The sequence below is a fragment of the Carassius carassius genome, chromosome 40 (genome assembly GCF_963082965.1).
Source record: "Carassius carassius chromosome 40, fCarCar2.1, whole genome shotgun sequence".
NCBI classification, from domain to species: Eukaryota; Metazoa; Chordata; class Actinopteri; order Cypriniformes; family Cyprinidae; genus Carassius; species Carassius carassius.
In genome coordinates this window covers 727183-750000 of record NC_081794.1, presented here as the reverse complement: position 1 = coordinate 750000, position 22818 = coordinate 727183, and the positions used below count along the sequence as shown (strand labels likewise).

At 39.3% G+C, this 22818-nt stretch overlaps 1 protein-coding gene across 3 annotated transcripts in view; it reads right to left on the bottom strand.

Moving 5' to 3' along the window:
- Positions 1 to 20338, bottom strand: part of LOC132122566 (WD repeat-containing protein on Y chromosome) — a 28223-nt gene extending 7885 nt beyond the window's left edge. Inside the window, exons 1-17 of one of the 3 annotated variants that reach the window (XM_059532944.1) lie at positions 20012 to 20338; positions 19428 to 19500; positions 11557 to 11776; positions 11285 to 11431; positions 11007 to 11129; positions 10752 to 10923; positions 10611 to 10657; positions 10350 to 10487; positions 9653 to 9841; positions 8546 to 8737; positions 7111 to 7356; positions 6877 to 7041; positions 3936 to 4085; positions 3521 to 3705; positions 2464 to 2603; positions 1503 to 1651; positions 715 to 932 (exon numbers count right to left, since the gene is read on the bottom strand). In XM_059532944.1, coding sequence (XP_059388927.1) covers positions 715 to 932; positions 1503 to 1651; positions 2464 to 2603; positions 3521 to 3705; positions 3936 to 4085; positions 6877 to 7041; positions 7111 to 7356; positions 8546 to 8737; positions 9653 to 9841; positions 10350 to 10487; positions 10611 to 10657; positions 10752 to 10923; positions 11007 to 11129; positions 11285 to 11431; positions 11557 to 11776; positions 19428 to 19500; positions 20012 to 20069 — 2612 coding nt within the window. In that variant the 5' untranslated portion in view covers positions 20070 to 20338. The remainder of the gene's footprint in view (positions 1 to 714; positions 933 to 1502; positions 1652 to 2463; positions 2604 to 3520; positions 3706 to 3935; positions 4086 to 6876; positions 7042 to 7110; positions 7357 to 8545; positions 8738 to 9652; positions 9842 to 10349; positions 10488 to 10610; positions 10658 to 10751; positions 10924 to 11006; positions 11130 to 11284; positions 11432 to 11556; positions 11777 to 19427; positions 19501 to 20011) is intronic. The other 2 variants (XM_059532942.1, XM_059532943.1) reach the window with 2 other exon arrangements.
- Between the last annotated feature and the right edge of the window lie 2480 nt (positions 20339 to 22818).

The following is a 22818-nucleotide window of genomic DNA, read 5'->3' as shown; positions in this document are numbered from 1 at the left end:
TTTAATTCAAAATATATTAAAAACTTTTTTTCTTTTTTTTTCTTTTTTTAACTTAAATCTTTTTTTATATATTGACAACTTATTTTTAAACCTATTTCAACTTAAATTTAATTCAAAATATATAAAAAAAACACTTATTTTCAAACCTATTTCAAATTACATTTATTTTAAAATACATCTTTGTTTTGGAGGCGTGGCTTTGGAGAGTGATTTGCAGGGAGGATGGGATCTTATGCTTTCAAAGCTAGCTTGCTATTCCTAGCTTCTAAACACTAAACTAACTTTAAATAATAATGGAGGAAAACCGTAAAGCTTCTTTTTTTGTTGAAAATAGAGTAATAAATGACTCTTTTTACAAATTTCTAAAGATGGTTTGTGTTTCATTTTTGAAATGCATGAGTGGGGTGCTTTTAATGCAATTCACGAATATCTTGCTTTTTTTGTCGGAAAATACATACATCTGTATAAAAATAGGTAGTTGGCCTGGATGTGTTGTAATTGTTGCAGAGATTTTAGTATTTGGCATTGTGGAAACAGGTCACCTGACCCTTTTAAGAATCAATTTGTCAATTTTCTTTTGAAACTTGCGCAGACAGATGGTAGCCAGGGCAAAGGTCAGCCTCTGAACACCTGGGGCCAAGTGTCTCCTGCACAAGAGAATTAAAAGGTCAGAGGAAGAGAAGATTTTACTCTCAATCGTGTGCACAGTTATACCTGTTGGTTTGGTAAGTGTCCGGGTTGCTCAAATCCCACTGCTGTTCCTGTCCAAAACAGCCCACACAACTTCCCTGAGGGGTCCAGAGACAGGCCCTGCGGTCGACCGAGACGCTCAGAACGAGGAGATGAGACTCGTACACCAGCAGCTCGCTGCTCACTATCGCCCTCTCATGACCCCTCCAAGAGTGCAACAGTGAGGGCCGACTTTCTGCAGACTGAGAGAGACACACATCAGCTCAGAACTGAGATTCCTTCAGACATATCCTTAAACTGGTTATGCTTAATACGCTGAAATACATCTGGTCATGTTTTCTTTTATTGGAGTAAACGCTGTAAGTATACCCTTATGAAAAAGAAGTTTATTCAAGTGTGCTATTAGTATACTTCTTTTAAACTAAAAATAGGAAAGTATACTTTTGGTTTACTTTTTATGTACTCCTCAGAATGACATTTAAGTATACTTGACTTGTACTTAAGTGAAAGTGGGCCAATTTACTCCAAAGGAGTATAGAAAAAGTGCACTTACAAGTGTTCTACTAGAAGACTGAGATGCATTGCTCAGACAGAGCAAACGTTTTGCAGAAAAGAAAGAAGGAATATATCACGACTTGTCATGACTCATCTCAAGCAGCAGAAGTAAAAGTGTTTCAGACAAAACACTGCATTTATAACTGCGCTTTATTTACAATCACAAATGACTGTTACTGGTGTGCATGCAAACAGGGACAACTGGATATTTGAATAAGCTGAGGTGTGGATGTAAACATGTTCATTAATGTCCATACCTGTGTATCTGCAGCAGATAAAGCGTACTGTGAGATGTCCCAGACCTTAATGAATCCGGCTGTGTCTCCGGTCACAAGCAGACTGTTTTCGTGGTCTGTGCTTAAACCCATCACACACTCGTCAGATCCATCAGGTGCATAGAACTGTCCTGCTTCACAAATGATATAAAGTTTCAAAAATGTGATCATAAATACAGTAAAACGTTATGTTATTACAGATTCAAAGAAGTGTTTAATGTGTATATATATTGTAAAATGTAATTCATTTCTGAAGCAATGCTAACTTTTTAAGCTTCGTTACTCCTTAAACATGCTAATTTGCTCTTTTTTATTATTATCACTGTTAAAAAAACAGTTGTGCTGCTTCATATTGTTTTGGAAACAGTTATATATTTTCAGGTTTTTTGATGAATAGAAAATTCAAAAGAACATCTTTATTTCAAATAATTTTTTTTTTTTTTTGTAGCATTATAAATGACTTTACTGTCAATTTTGATCAATTTAATGCTTCCTTGCTGAATAAAAGTATTAATTTATTTTTTTTAAGCTACTGATCCCAAACTTTTTGATGCTAGTGAAAAAAAATAATATATATATATATATATACAATCATTTTAATTTTAATAATATTAATCATAACAAAAAAATTAAACAGCAAATCACCATATTATCACATGAATAAATAAAATGTTTAAATATACTGAACAGAAAGTGTATTGCCCTGCATGACTAAAAAATAGAAAATAGTTATTTTAAATCGTAATAATATCTCACAATATTAGTTGTTACTGTCTTTTTGATCAAATAAATGCATCCTTGGTGAGCAGACTTCTTTAAAAAACATAAAAAATCTTTACATTTTAAAGTATATATTATGGTTTCTGAAGTGAAGTGCAGTTTAAGTGCATCAGTCCTCAATGTAAAAAGGTGTATGTTAAAGTGTTTGTGAAGGGTTGTGAACCGTGTTTGTGTCTGGGCCCAGAGATGCTCCAACAGCAGACAGATCCCTTCTGTGAGCTGAGCAGCACAGCGCCGCTCCTCAGCTGACTCTGATCGGCTCGTCTTTGCAGGAAAAGCAGTCTGTGAACAGGCAGATGAGCTCTACACACACACAAGCACATTACTGCAGCGGTTCTGCATGAAACTGCTGATTCCCAATCCAAAGACTTGACGCAGGACTGGGAAATGAACATCATAAAAACAAAACAAGCATGTTTTCTTAGGATAACGATAATTAAGATTGTTGTGTGTAATTATTAACTTCCGAGATTCTAGACTCTTTGAAATTCAGGAGACATATAGAAATCAAAATAGACAGTTTACCTATACAGACAATGCTATGCTTATAATTGTTAGGCATGAATTTTATGAAGAATATTCTTTGCAAATAATAAATGGCTAAATCTTATGAATTATTACAAAGTAACAGCAACTAACACATTGAATTAAACTACAATTTTAAGTTGAAAGACTAACAGTTTTTTCCTTTAAAACACACTCTGACAATCTTTGTTGTATTTACAACTTTGAAAAACTGTTTTCTATAGTGCAAATGGACATTTAATCTTTTTTTTTTCTTACTGTGCATTATTAGCAATGAATCCCAGCTCTCAGCACATGGGATTTCTGACTGATGATCATGCAACATTAATTTTATGATATTATATACATATTACAAGGTTATTATGCACATTGCATGGATATTTTGTACCCTTTTTTTCTACATTTTATTGTACTATTTTTCACTTATGTTGTAAGTCATGTTTATTTATCCAGAAACATTTAGTTTCACCTTATTTTTCACCTTCTGTCTGACCCTCGAAACCAAACACGCCGATTTTGCTAGATTTATATTTGTAAATGAAATGCATTTTAGGATTGGCTAGCAAGCTGCTGAATACTTATTTCCAAAAATAGTTTAGGTGCACTGGGAAGATATTCAGTACTTAATACATAAAAGCTTGTATTTCAAATAAGCAAGTAAAATGCAATGGTTTGCAGTCTGATTTCATACGGACTTCTGTTGCTGGTTTGTCTGCAGTCGTGTGATGGGTTTCTGCAGAGCCAGGCTCCATATAATGATCTCTCCATCATAACTCCCAGTAGCCAGAAGTCCCAGACCTGGACAGTGATCCATGGCCAGGATATCCTCACTGTGCTGATGACCAGAGTTCCAGGACAGGTCTGCATTTATATACATGTCCTGTACTCACAGATACACATCAGTAAACGTCTCCAATTCTGCTGTGTCAGACCACCATTAAAACCCAATGTTTTATCATAGACATATCAAGGTATGACCACAAAAGCACACGCAGAGCTGAACAGAATCAGAAAAAAATGCCCTTTATGCATGTATTCTGGCTAAAAGCATGCATTTGCTTTTAAGTAGCCATTAAAAATTGTATGATTGAGAAAGAAACTGGCCCTTACTTCTGAAAATGCAATGCTATACTGAGCGATCAGTCGACTCCAGCCTGTGGCTAGAAGCTGGTTGTCATGGTGACAGATGACCCCGGTGACCTCTGAATTGGAGACGGTTTCTAGTTTATGAAGATTGAGGCCATTCAGTAAGTTCCACACCTATAGCAAGAGAATGCAGAACATACTTAGAAACTTTGTTTGTAAAAGTATAAGCAATAATATTGTGAAATGTTTTTACTTATTAAAAGGGGTCATATAATGCTGCTAAAAAGAACATTATTCGGTGTACTGAAATGTGTTTATTTGGTTTAAGGTTCAAAAACACATTATTTTCCACATACTGTGCGTTATTGTTTCTCCTTTATGCCCGACTTCTGAAACGCGTCGATTTTTACAAAGCTCATCAGTCTGAAAAGCGAGGTGTGCTCTGATTGGCCAGCTATCCAGTGCGTTGTGATTGGCCGAATACCGACCCTGGGCTGGATTCATCTCCATCCACGTTACGTGGATGAGTCTTAACTTTCATAAATCATTTTTCTTTGGATTTGAGACTTGAGACTAACACTCCAAAGAGAAAAGAAAAGTTTAAATTGCATCATATGACCCCTTTAAAGTAATGGCTTTCTATTTCAATTTATTTTAAAGTGTAATCTATTTCTGTGATGCTCCGCTGTATTTTCAGCATCATTCCTCCAGTCTTCAGTGTCACATGATCTTCAGAAATCATGAAAATATGATGATTTACTGCTCAAGAAACATATTTGTTATTATTATTATTATTATCACTATTTAATACAGTACATTTCTTTCAAAATTATTTGATGAATAGAAAAATCCAAAGATCATTTTTAAGCATTTATCTGAAATAAAAAGCTTTTAACGGTTTACACTATACCGTTCAAAAGCTCAGTTTGTATATATATTATAATTTTATTTAGCAATGATGCATTAAATTGATCAAATAAAGAAAATAAAGACATTTATAACATTATAAAATATTTCTATTTCAGATAAATGCTGTTCATCTGATCTTTCTATTCATCAAAGAAACCTGAAAAAATTCTACTCAGCTGTTTTTAACATAATAATAACTATGCCTTCCTTGAGGACCTTGCTGCTTCCAACAGAAAAATAATAATAATAAAATGCTGGTGTTAATTTGAATCTTTATGAAAAATTGCTTGTTGTATTCCACATTTGTGTGCCGCTTTGGTTACACACATCAACTATATTAATAAATGTAAATATAGTTATCATCTGTCATGAGTTTCCTATCAATAAAACACGTTCAGATTTTAAAAATCCACATTTTTAATATAAACATATTAAGACAAAGTTACACCCCACCGACAGGTGCAAACGGTCAACAGATTACAGCATGTCAGTCACTTTTCAGATAAACCAACATTAGGGATGCACTGATATGAACATTTTGTCTGATACCGATAACCGATATTTTTTTTTTTATTTGAAAGTTGATAACTGATATTTTGGTTGATAAATCTATATCAAAATTTTTAACCTGACTACAAAAAAAGGTCTTATCATTAAACGCCACATCCCAAACACTTCAACATAAGCAGCCTAGTGTACATCTTAAAAATAGTTTTACTCTCTCAACAAATTTCATCATAAAAAGACACATAAATAAAATAATGCATAAATAATGCAAACAAGTCATCGCAAGTCAAGTGTTGCTGAAGGAACTGAAGGAAATAATGCATTATTTATCGGGCCGATACCGATAACAGAAAAATTTAGCATTTATTGGCCGATACCGATATGGTGGCAGATATATCGTGCATCCCTAACTGGCACCCCCCCCCCCCCCCCCCCCCCCCAAAAAGACAATTTAACATGTTACATTTCTGAGAAAAAAAAAGAACTGACTACCATGAGTAAAACACCGGTCCCATAAAACCAGATAAACATGTCTGTTGCTGTTTGACTGCATCTGTCGGTGCAGTGCGAATTGCCATATACAATACAGTAATGCAATATACTGTTACTTGTTAATAAGTGTAGGTTCAAACAAAATCCCCAAATGTCTGTCAAGGATGCATAAACCCCACTTTGGCAAATCCAAGCCAGGAAAATGCACATCTTATTTCTTGTCGGACTGAGGAGCTTTGCACCCTGACTACTACTAAAGACTTTAAATATACAAAGACGACACAGTCATATAAATTATGAATGGGAGAAATTGCAATATGGCACAATAGTTCCGCTTTTAAAATAAAACAGCCAGTTGCCAGTGCATTGGCTGGTCAAGGCTGAAAAACATGATTTTTAAAGTTTGAGCATAAAAAAACTAAATGAATTACATTTACATTTAGAAATGTAGCAGGCAATTGTATCCAAAGCAACTTAGAAATGAGGACCAAAGAAGCATTTAAAACCTACAAAAGAGCAACAATATACAGTATAATTGCTGTGACAAGTCTCAGTTAGCTTAATGCAGTACACATTGCAAGGTTTTTCTTATATAGTAAGTAAAAAGAAAAAAAAGTAAATAAAATAGAAAAAAAAATAAAGAAACGTTACTTTTAGAGGCACTTTTTTAAAGAAAAATAGATATAGAATAGAGCATAAGTGTTAGATGGTCAAGTGTTTATTTTTTAATAGATAAAATAAAAAATAGAGTTAGAATAGAGAGTGCTAGAGTTAGAGGATCAAAAGAAGATGGAAGATATGTGTTTTTAGCCATTTCTTGAAGATGGCTAAGGACTCCACCAAGAATTTAAGAGACAGTCAGTTTTCATTGGTGATCTCAAATATGAAACTTAATTGTAAGCTTAGTGAACACATGTGGATAATTTAACCCTTTCCCCTTCAAAGAGATATGAGCTGTATTGCATGTCTGAAACAGCTGTCTGAGAGGTGTCTGAAAGAAATGAATCACCTCAAAGGAACTTTGCTATTCTTAATGTGTCCTGCTTGTGACACTTGCCTTGATAGTGCCATTGGTGGCTGCGGAGATCAGTCTGCGCTGATGTACATCTAGTGCCATACAGGAGACCTCCTCCTTTCCGTGAGCGTTCCTTATCTCCATCGTCTTAATGCCTGTCTTCACATCCCACACTGTCAATGTGGAGTCAGCGCAGGCTGTGATCACCTAGACCACATTATAATAAGAACATATAATGTTCTGTCCACAAACCATCAAACAAACTCAAACACCAACCTGCTGAAGATGGGGATTATAGAGGGCATAGGTGTAAATCCCAGACCTGCTGTTGGATTCGCTCTTGTGCAGATGCAGTGTGGCCAGAAACTCTCTGCAGGTCACCAGCAGCACAGGATCTGGAGTCAGGCTGAGGAGCAGAGGAAAGCTGCCATGCTCCGGAGTCAAGCCTAGCTGGATATTAGGGAACTGCAGGGGAATCGTCTTTAAGCATTGTTGAGAAGGAATATCCCATATTTTCAGCACCTGAAAGGTGATACAGAGAGAAACCAGAGCATTTCAATGAATTATCTTTGACTTTCATTGCATTTAAGAGAGGCATTTCCATGATTTACATTTCTCAAACTGGCATGACACTTCAAATGCAAAAACACCCTTGGGCAATAAAAGATGAGTTTGTTTCTTCATCAGATTTGCATTGCATCAGTGTCTCATCAATGGATGCTCTGCAGTGAATGGGTGCCGTCAGAATGAGAGTCCAAACAACTGATAAAAACATCACAATAATCCACAAGAAATCCAGTCCATCAGTTAACATCTGGAGAAGACAAAAGCTACGTGTTTGTAATGCTATATTTCTCCAAATTTGTTCTGATGAAGAAACAAACCGTCTACCTCTCAGAAGGCCTGAGGGCGAGCACATTTTCTGCAAACTTTCATTTTAGGGTGAACTATTCCTTTGAGAAAAAGATATTAAAAATCTCCTTAAAAACATCATACATGACTTTTTAAAGTTAAGATAACCTCCAACTTGCCTTAAATCCACCAAGATAAGATATTTTCAAAATTAAACGGGTTTCAAATGAATTGTTGCAATTAAGAAATAAAGCTTATCGAAAATGACATATAAAACATAATTCTACAACTAGGATGTGCATGAGCTCTCTGAAGTGACACAATGATTAATACTTTAACAATGATTGGTTATAATTATGCGTAACATGCTATAACTTTTCACTGAATTTGCAATTCACTAACAACTTAAAAAATCAAGCCAAAGAAGGACCTTGTTTTTAATTTTAGCCTATAATTGAAAATATATATTTTTAGGGCAGTATTCAGCAGTGTGCACACAAATACAGGACACAATCACTCAAAACAGAGCGCAAACAATTCTGTACACGCTTATTATGATTCTCAATCAGGGACCTTTACAATACAATCAGATAATGTCAAAGCTTGCAACAAAAAAAAATTATATATATATATATATATGTGTGTGTGTTCTTAACAAAGATGTTCTTAACCAAATACATGAGGACTGATTAAGAATGTCTCAAGAATTGCACTGAGGAACATTCTTTCAAACTTCTTGGAATTTATCTTAAGGAATTTCTTTTTTTTTTTCTTCTTGTGAAATCCGACCCCAGGTTTTTTATAATATATTTATGTCTCTCTGTTTTGCACTCTGACATCTGTTAGGAGGAAAACTAACAGCGTCCTTGGAGTAGCTGAAGATCTTGCCCAGTGCTTGGTGAATGACCACATCCAGCACAGTGGTCTGGTGACTGCGCAGAACCGCAGTCGGGCGGGAGGTCACATAACGGTTCCACAGTCTGACAGCAGAACCCGCTCCAGCGGTCACCAGCAGCCCCAGAGAGAAGCTGAAGTCAAAACACCTGACCCCCTGCAGGAGCAGAAGGACGAGATCAAGACATAGTCACGGGGTTTCAAATGTTGTGTCCTTATTTTCGTGTCGCTATTTGTCATCATTTTTTTAATTGAGATTTATACATCATCTACGTAGAAGCTGAATAAATGATCTCTCCAGTGATGTGTGGTTTGTTCGGAGGACAATATTTGTCTGAGATACAACTATTTGTAAATCTGGAATCTGAGGGAGCAAAAAAACCTAAATATTGAGAAAATCATCTTTAAAGTTGTTCAGATGAAGTTCTTAGCAATGCATATTACTAATCAAACATGAAGTTTTGATATATTTACAGTAGTAATATTTACTAAATATCTTCATGAACATGATCTTTACTTAATATCCTAATGATTTTTGGTATAAAAGAGAAATGTGTAATTGTGACTCATACAGTGTATTGTTGTGTATTTCTCCAGATATCCGTGTGTTACTGATGACTGCTTCTGTGCTGCAGGGACACATTTAGTCTTGTTTTACACAATATCTAGACTGTTGTTGTTTTTTTTCTTTAGCAATCAAGTTTGTGACTACTGTGGGGGCGGCGTATTACTTCTCTGAATAAAACAGAATGGAAAATGTTGGGGAATAGTCTGTTCTAATAAATCTGTCAAAACAACTAAATGAAGACTTTTTATTTGGGTCTGGACACTCCCTTTAAAAAACACAACACCAACCTCTCTGAATCATGAGTGTGTATTTAGACTGTCCTTTTACCGTATGCCGTGAAAGCATGATCTACTGTCTGTCTGTCTGGCATGGCTGATCATGTGCACATTATGTACAGTATATATGTTGTTACAATATCCTATACTGTAAACCTGGCTCACAACAATATGGTACACAGAGAATAAGATGCACCATTGTTGCAAACATTATATAGTGTATAATCACCTTTTCTATTCTCCAGATGTATTCCTCTCTCTTCTGACTGACATCAATGATGACCACAGAGCTGGCTGGACTTTCTGATGAAGTAATAATGAGCTCATCATGCGGCTCAAACAGGATTCTGTTGATCGGCTCATTGTGGATTTTTGGGATGTGCTGATAGGAGACCAGTGTGCTGTGTGCATGTATATCCTGTATTCATGAAGTCATTTTTACAATACACAATTTTAGATGTATAACAAATGCATTTAAAAGGTTCATGAACTGAGAAGCCAAAACTCCCTGATCTTTTGACATATAAGAGGTCATTGTACAGTAGACATCCTGTAACTTTCACAACTCAAAACTTTGTCATTAGTCTAAAAACAGCTTATTGAATGCAGTCTGCCAAAACCTCATCTTGTGGAATGTATGATTCTATGATGTAATAGTGTGGATAGGCCCCGCCTCCTCAGAAGAACATCAACACCTGCTTCCACTTCACTGCCTGCTTAGCCCCGCCCACCGATTTTACATCACTGCCCTTTAGCCCCGCCCACCGATTCTACATCACAGCCTGTTTAGCCCAATTAATACAGTACCAAATAATACAAAAGGCAGTTCATGTCATGACCCCTTTAAATATGCTCATTTTATTGAACACATTGTCCAAGTTGTCTTGGCACAATACTCATCCTCACGTGGAAATGCATTCACTCACTGGCATAAAGATTTGAACTGGGCCGGTCTGGTTGGTGAAAGGCATTTCAAAGAGCCCCTTGAAAGGCTGAAGAAACCACAGCAAATTCACAGAGCCTCTGTCATCGCCCCACATCAGCACGCACTTTTCTCCCGGAGCCTGGACACACAGATCACACGTGACTCACGGTGAACTAAAACCAAACCAAACCAGCTTGGAAAATTAGCACGCTTAAAATAAACTCAAAGTTCAACACCGGGGCATGAAATGTCAGCAGCCTACCTCTGTGTCGTACCAATAACACAGAGCAGTAGCAATATGACTCAGTCCTGGAAAAACACACAGAGAGAGGAACACAACAAGGTCAACACGGAAGCAGAAGAGCAAGCGTCTAGTCCACATCTGACAGGCTTGTTGTCATACCGAACAGGTGAACCTGCTCAAAACTGCATGTGGTGGTCACGTCAAAGAAGTGGATGCCCCTGCTCAGGGTCGCCACAGCAATTTTGTGAACATTTCCCAAGTAGACAGCATCAGTGGTCCAGCCCTGGAAGCCCTTTCGATACTGCCTTTTATTAAAGGGGCCGGCACACATCTGCAGGGACGAGGCAGAGGTTTAGGACTCACAAGATATGACTGTAAACATATCATTCTGTGAATTAAGTGTTAATCTGACACCTCCAGAGGCTTAATGTTGTTCAGATGTCTGTTCCACACGATGAGAGTCCCTCTCTTGCTGACGCTGATGTAACGCATGGGTGGAGACTGACTCAAAGCCAAGACTCGCACGATTGGCTCTTGCTGACGTAATGAGTGATTTACAATTAGTGTGGCAAAAACATCAGGAAATCTCACATTCTATGAACCTAAAACACTATTGAACAAAATACAGATAAATAGATAGATAGGCAACATAATTAATACAGACCAAGTTAAAGGTGATGCAGAAATGTCACCTTGTTGTAGGTACAGTGGTGTATTGACGGCTGTGAGATGGGGACATTTTTACAGGCCCACATTGAGTCTTTCATATGCTTGAAATGCTGCAGAATGAAGTTGTGGAACGTTTGCCATCCTACACAACCATCACACGAGACGTCCATCTGCACAGAAGAAGACACACCTGCCATAAAACGAGAACTCTAGTGAACGGACCAGCAGAGAAGTTTGCCTCTTCTGCAGCTCCTGATGAGTTAAAGTGAATAAGCACAGATGCGAGAGCACCGGCCTCATTGAATAACTCCTCCACGTCACTTCTCTGGTAGTCCTGGCCTGTCGCTTCTCTCAGAGAGGAGAAGAAATCCTCAAAACTCATGGAGTTAGCTGAGACTCGGACTCTTCTGTTGGGTTTGGATCTCACTGAACGCTGTCTAAAGAACGACTCCATCAGGGCCCTCAGATGACTCGACTGCAGCGACTCCAACAGACGCACACTCCGGCCGGCAAAACTGCACATTTAATGGAGCGAGTGAAATAAACATATGCATATATGTGACCCTGGGGCACAAAAACCAGTCATAAGGGTACATTTTTTTGATATTGAGATGTATGCATCATATAAAAGCTGAATAAATAATCTTTCCATTGATGTGTGGTTTGTTAGGAGGACAATATCTATTCTATTGTCTGAGATACGACTATTTGTAAATCTGGAATCTGAGGGAGCAAAAAAAATCTAAATATTGAGAAAATCATCTTTAAAGTTGTTCAGATGAAGTTCTTAGCAATGCATATTACTAATCAAAAATGAAGTTTTGATATATTTACAGTAGGAAATGTACAAAATATCTCCACTGAACATGATCTTTACTTAATATCCTAATGATTTTTGGCATAAAAGAGAAATGTATAATTGTGACTCATACAGTGTATTGTTGTGTATTTCTACAAATATCCCTGTGCTACTGATGAGTTACACAGCAGCTGTGATTCAACATGTTTATCAAAATGATGATTTCTGTGAAATGCATGGTGAAAAAGAGAGACAGAGAGTTCAGCAGAGCAGAAGCAGAGAGACAGAGACCTCATGTGGAGCAAACTGCAATTGCAGTTACTTTCTCACTGTGTATATCCATGTAAGTGCTTATCCACTTATCCAATTATATCTGACATATTATTGTGGATTATTATTATTATTTTTTTTTTTGCTTTTTACTATTTTATAAAATATTAAAAATGCAACTAATCAAATAAACTTGTAAACATCAAAAATGAAAGAAATGCTTCCTATTAACGTGCATGCAGGTGTCAAGAGTTGTGAGGAGGAGAGACAAATAAACACACCTTTAAAGTGCTGAAATACATAAACAAAAGTTATAAAATGAAAAAAAAAAAAAAGTTTATTTTCATTTCACTTTATTTTCATGCTGATGTTAAAAGACAGGCGTTGTTTGAAAATCAAACAGCATTTTCTTTAGTTTTATTTTAAGTTTAAAACAATATTCATTCTGGTGTTTGTTATGCTGATAAACCGCACTTTTGCAGATTTGTACATGAACAAAATTGCACATTTCTGTATTTTCTGTAATGACAATGAAAATATAGACATAAATATAATAACAATAAATCATTATGCATTAGAGAATAATGATTAGAGATACAAAGCGATGTCCAAATTGTTCACAGATTAAACATGAAAAATGAAACAAAAAATAAAACAGAAAATTATAAATATCAAATTATATAATATAATATATAAAATTAAATATATATATCTATTTATTCGTGTATATTGTACCACACAGTCATGAAAATCAGTCAACAATGTATAATTTGTCACTGATATGTAACATGATTATAAAACATTAAGAATTATGTGTATAGAAATGCTCCTTAATGAGGCAACACATGCCATCCATTCCACTGTGCAGTGAAAGCAATGACATTCTTCAATCAATAAGCTTCAGCAGTTTTTCATGGAAGCACGCTCTTGTTGCCTTGTGTAACCTGACAGCTAAACTAAATGAGCCGGAGAAGTTACTGATTCAAACATCAGCCCTAATCACAGAAGTCACGCCTGGACAGCTTTAAAAACCACACATGAGACACTTAATAACACGTCTAACTCTGTACAGGTGGCTAAGATGAAAATATGTTCATTACATTCAAATACTAATTCATTGGGGTGCATATATGTGAATATTCTAGCCGATATAAAAACTAAGCGAAAGATTCTTTATATTTGGAAGACTATAACTGATATATATTGTCCGATAAATCTACATCTTGAATCTCGAATCTAAATTAAACAAAACTCTCACTATTAAAAGACACGTCCAAAGCACTTCATTTTTATTATACATCTTTCTTTTTTTAAATTCACGGTAAACCATAATTTATCAGCTTTAATATATCAACTTAATTTCCCTCTGAACAATAACATTAAAAGTGAATATTTATCAGTTACCATTAAATTGGCAATATTTTGTGCACTCCTATGACTTTAGGATTTACTTGAATTATCAAATTAAATGTATAATAACTATAATAAATATGATTGCATGTATAAATTGTCATGAGTCAGGTTTTTCTTCCGTTTTCGCTCTCGCACGCTCTCACTCATTTACACACACACACACACACACACACACACCTTATTAGCTTATTATATTACTCTTTGTCTGTCCCGCTGACCTCTCTCTCTTCATGCACCTGTTTGTCATTGCAATCAGCGCTCGCGCTGATTTGCTATGACACCTGTTTCTACTTTGCCCTAAGTGTTCACCCTTTATCTGGTGTTTGCTCGGGTAGATTCTTGGTTGGATTATTGTTACATGTCATGCGTTTTGTCTGCAGTTACATCCGGTCTGTATTGAGAGGTACTCACCTATTCTTGTCTTGTCTGCCTGGAACAGTCTAGCCCCTAAGTTTTTGCTGTATTCTGCTGCTGTTGCTGCTGATTGTAGACCTATGTGGTTCTCTCACCCTGCCTGAGTTATCTACTCCTGAGCTTCGAGTCTGCTACAAGGGAGTCCTGTTCTGTTACTCATCGAGACAGGAGTCTTTCCGTTTGTTCAAGTTTCTATTTACCAGTTCTGTGTGCTGAAAAGACGGACTGCCTTTGTTATATATTTTTTCATTAAAGACTGTTATTCCTGTTATCTCTGCTTTTGGATCTTTCATTTACCAGCGTGACAGAATAATCCAACCAACATGGATCCAGCAGATGAGAGGCCTGTCCGGTCGGCGATCGAGATCCAGGGAGCTATGCTTGGCAAACATGAGCAGGAGTTGGCCGCCGCTCATCAGGCTGTTAAGAGTCTTTCAGCTCAGGTGGCTGATCTATCTGCCCGTTTACTTCACCTGCATCAGGAATCTGCCATGTCTCACAATCGTCAGCTGCCCTCTGAGCCACGAGTCAACAATCCCTCCTGTTATGCGGGTGAGCCTACGGAGTGCAGAGCTTTTCTCATCCAATGTGAAGTTGTCTTTTCCCTTCAGCCCCAGACGTATGCAGAGGATCGGGCCCGCATCGCTTATGTTCTCTCTCTCCTCACGGGACGAGCACGCGAGTGGGGTACGTCAGTTTGGGAAGCGCAATCTGCATGCTGCAGCAAGTACACTCTTTTCAAGGATGAGATGATCAAGGTCTTTGATAGATCCGTCTTCGGCAGCGAGGCATCACGTCTACTTGCTGTGCTACGTCAAGGCAGAAGATCTGTTGCAGATTTCGCGATAGAGTTCCGGACTCTGGCTACTACAAGTGAGTGGAATGATCCTGCACTAACTGCTCGCTTTCTTGAAGGGTTGAATGTAGACCTTAAGGAGGAGATCTACGCGCGGGGGTCGCCAACTCAGCTCGATCAACTTATCGACCTGGCCATCCGCCTTGACAAGTGTTTCGAGCAGAGGCGTCGAGTTCGTTCTCCACTTTTCACATCCTGTGATAACTTTCCTTCTGCTACTGCTTCTGTTCAGAACCAACCTGATGCTGTACCCATGCAGCTGGGGGCCGTACGCATCTCCCCGGAGGAAAGACAGCGGCGAATTATTAACCGTCTCTGCCTTTACTGTGGTACGGCGGGCCATTTCGCTTCATCCTGCAGTTTAAAAGCCAAAGCTCGCCAGTAGACGGAGGAGTACTGGTGAGCGCTTCTGTCATCTCCTCATCACCAAGGTCTCGAACCACTATATCCGCTGTTCTCCGTTGGGCTGGTTTTTCTGTTACCGGTCTTGCCCTCGTCGACTCGGGTGCGGAGGGCAATTTTATCGATGAGATGTGGGCTCGTGAGAACAAGATTCCCTTAGTTGATTTGACTGATGTCGCCACTGTCTTTGCCCTGGATGGCAGAGAGCTTTCTTCTGTTCGTCGTGTCACCAGTCCGGTTAGTCTCACTGTTTCCGGCAATCATCATGAGACAGTCTCATTTTATGTTTTTCAGTCTCCCTTTACCCCCATTGTTTTAGGTCATCCCTGGCTTATCCAACATAATCCTCACATTGATTGGGTTAAGGGGTCTATTCATTCATGGAGTTTAGCTTGTCATGTAAATTGTCTGGTTTCCGCTGTTTCTCCCGTGTCTTCTGTTCCTCTTTTCCAGGAGGAGCCTGATGATTTGTCTGGTGTCCCGGAGGAGTACCATGATCTGCGGGCGGTTTTCAGTCGTTCCCGGGCGGTATCCTTACCGCCTCACCGTCCGTATGACTGCTCTATCGAGCTCCTTCCTGGCACCACGCCCCCTCGCGGTAGACTGTACTCTCTTTCGGCGCCCGAACGAGAGGCTCTGGAAGGATATCTTACAGAATCTCTCGATGCGGGGATCATTACTCCTTCTTCGTCTCCCGCCGGCGCTGGGTTTTTCTTTGTAAAGAAGAAGGATGGTTCTTTGCGTCCTTGTATCGATTATCGAGGGCTGAACGACATAACAGTCAAGAACCGTTATCCTTTGCCTCTTATGTCGTCGGCTTTTGAGATCCTACAGGGCGCAAGGGTTTTTACAAAATTAGACTTGCGCAACGCCTACCATTTAGTGCGTATCAAGGAGGGAGACGAGTGGAAGACCGCGTTCAACACTCCTGTCGGTCACTTTGAGTACCGGGTTCTACCTTTCGGTTTGGTCAACGCTCCCGCTGTATTTCAAGCATTAGTAAACGATGTCTTAAGAGACATGCTTAACGTTTTCGTGTTCGTTTACTTGGATGACATCTTAATTTTTTCACCCTCTCTCCAGGTACATGTTCAACACGTTCGCCGTGTCCTGCAGCGCTTATTAGAGAATCGCCTATTCGTCAAGGCTGAGAAATGCGTTTTTCATGCCCAATCGGTTACTTTTCTCGGTTCGGTCGTTTCAGCGGAGGGGATTAGTATGGACCCTGACAAGGTTCGAGCAGTTCTTGATTGGGCTGTTCCCGATTCTCGAGTCGCACTCCAGCGATTTCTGGGGTTTGCGAATTTTTACCGGCGCTTTATTCGTAACTTTAGCCAGGTTGCCGCCCCTCTTACCGCTCTCACTTCGTCCAAGTCCAAATTTGCTTGGTCTGAGACTGCTCAGGATGCGTTTGACCGTCTTAAGATGCTTTTTACGTCTGCGCCCATCCTGATCACTCCTGATCCAGAACGTCAGTTTATTGTTGAGGTCGATGCCTCCGAAATTGGGATAGGAGCTGTCTTGTCGCAACGCTCCTCCCAGGATGACAAGGTTCATCCTTGCGCATTTTACTCCCACCGTCTTTCGCCCGCGGAGCGCAACTATGACGTGGGTAATCGAGAACTCTTGGCTATCCGTCTGGCGCTAGGTGAGTGGCGACACTGGCTTGAGGGAGCCAGTGTACCATTCATTGTTTGGACGGATCACCGCAACCTGGAGTACATTCGCTCTGCTAAACGTCTTAACGCTCGTCAGGCCCGCTGGGCATTATTTTTTGATCGCTTTGATTTTTCCATTTCATTTAGACCCGGTTCTAAGAACCTCAAGCCTGACGCCCTTTCTCGGCAGTTTGACTCATCAGAGGGTGCCTCGACCGATGAGAGGATTTTACCTCAGCACTGTGTGGTCGGGGCAGCCGTCTGGGGAGTGGAACAAGCGGTCAGGCGTGCTCTTTCTCACACTGCAAGACCGCCCCGCGCTCCTGAGGGAACTTTGTTTGTACCCGAGGCTGCTCGTTCGACGGTTCTTCGCTGGGGTCATTCTTCTAAATTAGTCGCGCATCCCGGAGTTAGAGGTACTTTAGCGGCCATCCGCCAGAGATTTTGGTGGCCCACTCGTGAGCGCGATATTCGTCGTTTTGTTGCTTCTTGTTCTATCTGCGCTCAGACTAAGTCTAGTAATAATCCTCCGGCGGGTCTTCTCAGACCTCTTCCCGTTCCTTCGCGTCCCTGGTCGCATATTGCGTTGGATTTTGTTACCGGGCTTCCCCCTTCGTCTGGCAATACGGTCATTCTCACCGTCGTGGACCGTTTTTCTAAGGCTGCGCATTTTATTCCGCTCCCTAAATTACCGTCGGCTCAGGAGACCGCACAGATTATGGTGGATCACGTTTTCAAGATCCATGGTCTTCCTTCGGACATTGTGTCTGACAGAGGTCCGCAATTTACTTCTCTGTTCTGGAGGGAGTTCTGTCGCCAGATAGGGGCTTCCCCCAGTCTGTCGTCAGGATTCCATCCACAGACCAATGGGCAAGCCGAGAGGACCAATCAGATTCTTGGTCGCATGCTGCGTAGTCTTACCTCTCAGAATCCCGCGTCTTGGTGCGAGCAGTTACCATGGGCCGAATATGCTCATAATTCTCTCCCATCGTCCGCCACTGGGTTATCCCCGTTTGAGGGTTGCCTTGGCTTCCAACCGCCTGTTTTCTCCGCCCAGGAGTCTCAGGCCTCGGTTCCGTCCGTCGAGGCTTTTATTCAGAGATGTAAGCGTACCTGGAGGAGGGTGAGATCTGCCTTATGTCAGACTAGGGAACGTACTCGTCGTGCCGCTAATCGCCGCAGGGTGAGATCTCCCAGATATTTTTGCGGTCAGAGGGTGTGGTTATCCACCCGCAATTTGCCTATTCAGGAGACGTCTCGCAAGCTCATGCCTCGTTTTATTGGACCCTTTTCTATTGTTAAGGTCATCAGTCCAGTCGCTGTAAAGCTAAGACTGTCTGGTCAGATGCGCCGTGTTCATCCGGTTTTTCACGTGTCTTGCATTAAACCCGTTATTCGTGCGCCCGCACGTCCCTCCGTTCCCCCTCCTCCTATTGACGAGGGGGCCTCCATTTACAGAGTTCGAAGGCTACTCGACGTTCGTCCCCGGGGGCGTGGTCACCAGTTTTTGGTGGACTGGGAGGGGTATGGTCCTGAGGAGAGGCGGTGGATTCCAGCCCGGGATGTCCTGGACCGCTCGCTGATTGACGACTTCTACCGGTCCCGTCAGGCTCCTTCCTCGAGCGCCTAGTGGCGCTCGTTGAGGGAGGGGTACTGTCATGAGTCAGGTTTTTCTTCCGTTTTCGCTCTCGCACGCTCTCACTCATTTACACACACACACACACACACACACACACCTTATTAGCTTATTATATTACTCTTTGTCTGTCCCGCTGACCTCTCTCTCTTCATGCACCTGTTTGTCATTGCAATCAGCGCTCGCGCTGATTTGCTATGACACCTGTTTCTACTTTGCCCTAAGTGTTCACCCTTTATCTGGTGTTTGCTCGGGTAGATTCTTGGTTGGATTATTGTTACATGTCATGCGTTTTGTCTGCAGTTACATCCGGTCTGTATTGAGAGGTACTCACCTATTCTTGTCTTGTCTGCCTGGAACAGTCTAGCCCCTAAGTTTTTGCTGTATTCTGCTGCTGTTGCTGCTGATTGTAGACCTATGTGGTTCTCTCACCCTGCCTGAGTTATCTACTCCTGAGCTTCGAGTCTGCTACAAGGGAGTCCTGTTCTGTTACTCATCGAGACAGGAGTCTTTCCGTTTGTTCAAGTTTCTATTTACCAGTTCTGTGTGCTGAAAAGACGGACTGCCTTTGTTATATATTTTTTCATTAAAGACTGTTATTCCTGTTATCTCTGCTTTTGGATCTTTCATTTACCAGCGTGACATAAATGTCTGTGTTTGCAGTAATGCTGTGCTGTATGATAAAACTGCATGATGTGAAAAATCTAACTGCACTTACTATTGAACAGTGCTGGGGGTTTCCTCCTTATAGACCTTCCATGCATCCTTGTGTGCTTTCAGAGTGTCCATATCTAATAACAGACACACAGTTTAGAGCAGGAAAGCAGAAAACTAAATGATTAGTCTTTTTCTGTACTCGGTGTGTGTTTGCTGTCTCTTATCTTTCCTCAACAAGAGACAGTTATACTCAGCTTTCTAGATGAATCATCCATTAGTTACCAAGACAATGTCCTACAACAACACAATTAAAGAGCAGCCTTGGCCCATCTACTGAACACATTTATTAACTAAACAAACACCATTAATTTGTATAATGTACACTGAGGGCTTTTAAATGTAGTCTATTTGTGGCCAGAATTATTTCTTTACTGTTTGTGGTTATATGTTATATGTTGTGGTTAAATGTATGACAGTATTATAGCAGAAACAATCATTTATTAAAGAAACATCGTCCAGCGCGTGAAGCCTAGCGCTAACGTTACATTTGAAAAACAAACAAATGTTACAATGTTACAAATGTTACAGCTACAATCTATAAAAGCTCTTTCATGTGTGATAAATACACAATAGTAAGGATGAAACCTTGCTTAGTTTCCTCTCTTCTGGTCAGAGAAATCTCAGTTTTCATTATTTGGCTCATCTGAAACTACTCTCGGTTGGTTTTTGGAGTTTGATGAGCGCGGTTTCATACAGTAACAAAAACACCGTGACGACGCTCCGTCCTGAAGAGGGCGATAGAGTCACATTCAGATTCCGCGGACGATAATGCGCTTGTCAGTGTTTATGATTATGAAGGTCATTTAAAATATGTATATTAAAAGGGCAGTTTGCTATGTTACGCAGCATAACTGACTCTTTCTGTACAGGTAAAATAACTGGAAGCGAATGACGCCGGAAGTCTCGCACATTCAAATAAAAAACGGCGCGTTCGGAGATATTAATTTGATTTAAATGAAGAACGTAACCCTGTGTAATCTTCAGAAGAGCTCTATTATTGTCAATAATCAAAGACACATCGTTTCAATTAAGGTACTCACATAATAGATATTCAATTTGAAACGTTCGCGAAGGTTCCACAGATACATAACCTATTTCTACCACGTGGGTACACAGAAATAAAGAAATAGCCTAAGAATAAATAAATGATCAACTAAACAGTTACATCTGCAAAAAGCACATGCTTTGTGTTCTAAACGAGCCTACAGTGTAAAACAAGTGAATTAAAAACAGTAATATGTAATGTAATAATTCATTTCCTGAATTACAAACAAAAATAACATTTATACAGTATTCAGTTTGTTACAAAAATAGCTTTGTTCTCATAATGGTAGATAGATAGATAGATAGATAGATAGATAGATAGATAGATAGATAGATAGATAGATAGATAGATAGATAGATAGATAGATAGATAGATAGATATGAAGCTTAATTAATTCTTTTTATTTTTAATATGTTTATATATTTTGTAAAAAATTACTTACATTTTCAAGTAGGCTACTACTGCTACTATCTGAAATGTATAGGCTATATATATATTTTTTTAAATATTTTATTTTATTTCAGTTAAAGTTTTATTATTATTATTATTATTATTTATTTATTTATTCAAGTAACAATGTTTTATGGTTTTAGTTTTGGTTAATACCCTGTAAAAAGCTATTGTTATTTTTATTATTATTATTTTAACTTTTAATTTTTTCTGAAAAATCCAAATACTTTGAATGTATAGTGCATAAATCATATGCAACATTTTATAGTTATTTTGATGGTTGTTATGTCCTTGTCACGTGACCTGTCACTTGTGTTCCTTGCAACAAATAAAAAATAAAAGGTTACTCCTGGAGGTAGGAAAACAAAGTAGTTTATGAACCGCAGGATTGTTTGTAATAGAGATTTCAATGCAAAAGGAAAGGCAGTAGAGCTGAGTGTTTCTGTCAATGGTAAGTTTTATTTTGGATTTGTGTGATAATTTTGCAACTTGCTTGAGCAACTTAATATATTAATCTAGAAGTAAATGTAAAAGAAAAAGGTATTGAATAAAGTGTTTCTTATATTTATTGTGTTTAAACACGTCTATGAAAGATTCTATTACTGCACTGTGTAAAAAATAATCACAATGCTGAAGAAGCATTTTAAGTAACAATGTGTGGATTTGAAATCAAAATAATGGTTAAATGTTGTGTTTCAGTCCCTGAATAAATGTCTAAAAATCTTGATTGGATCGTCACTATAAATCATTATAAATAATCTTCTGAGAGAAGATTTCTGATCTCTGAGAGAGAGATGAAGGCTGCATATGCATTACCATTCTTTATACTTTGAGTTTTGATAATATAATAATGTCATGTTTATTCATGCAACTCATTTTACATGGTGAGGAATAAATGCAAGGCTTGTTTTTGTTCTGTTCATGAGTGTTTTCTATGTAACCTGATGCTGAGGCTCACTGTGTGTGTGTGTGTGTGTGTGTGTGTGTGTGTGTGTGTTTTGGATCAGTTCTGAGCAGCGCCCACAGAGAGGTCCTTCTGGATCTCATTACAGAGGAAGAGATCCAGTGCATCCATGAGGACGAGGCCCAGAGAGCCAGCTTCCTCCAGAACACCATTCTCACACACATCCAGAGCTCTCCTCTCTCTCACTTCAGCCCCAACAAGTGACTTCCTTCAGGGTGCTTGCAACTCTGCATAATACATCTACTGCTTATAGCATGTGTTTACATTGTTTTTTTTTTCATATTTTAGTGCATCTGCTGTTGTCTCTCACATATTTGTTTAGAGTTGTTTAAACGCTGCTTGATCTGTGCAGATTTCTCTCCTGATTCAGACCAGAACACTTTTTCACTGGAGGAAGTGTTATTATGGATTATAGACTCTATGTGTTTGAGTTAAAATCATCTTAATGCTGGATGTGTTTCATCTTTTGTGTTCTCCAGATGTTCACTGATGGACTGGAGTGCTGTGGATTATTGTGATGTTTTTATTCTGTCAGCACCCATTCACTGAAGAGGATCTATTGGTGAACAAGTGATTCTCCAGATCTGATAAAGAAACAAACTCTTGGTATCTTAGAAGGCCTGAGTGGGAGCATATTTTAATGAAAGTGAAAAAGTGAAAGTGAAAGTGATGTGACATTCAGCCAAGTATGGTGACCCATACTCAGAATTTGTGCTCTGCATTTAACCCATCTGAAGTGCACACACACAGAGCAGTGAACACACACACACTGTGAGCACACACCCAGAGCAGTGGGCAGCCATTTATGCTGCAGCACCCGGGGAGCAGTTGGGGGTTCGGTGCCTTGCTCAAGGGCACCTAAGTCGTGGTATTGAAGGTGGAGAGAGAACTGTACATGCACTCCCCCCACCCACAATTCCTGCCGGCCTGGGA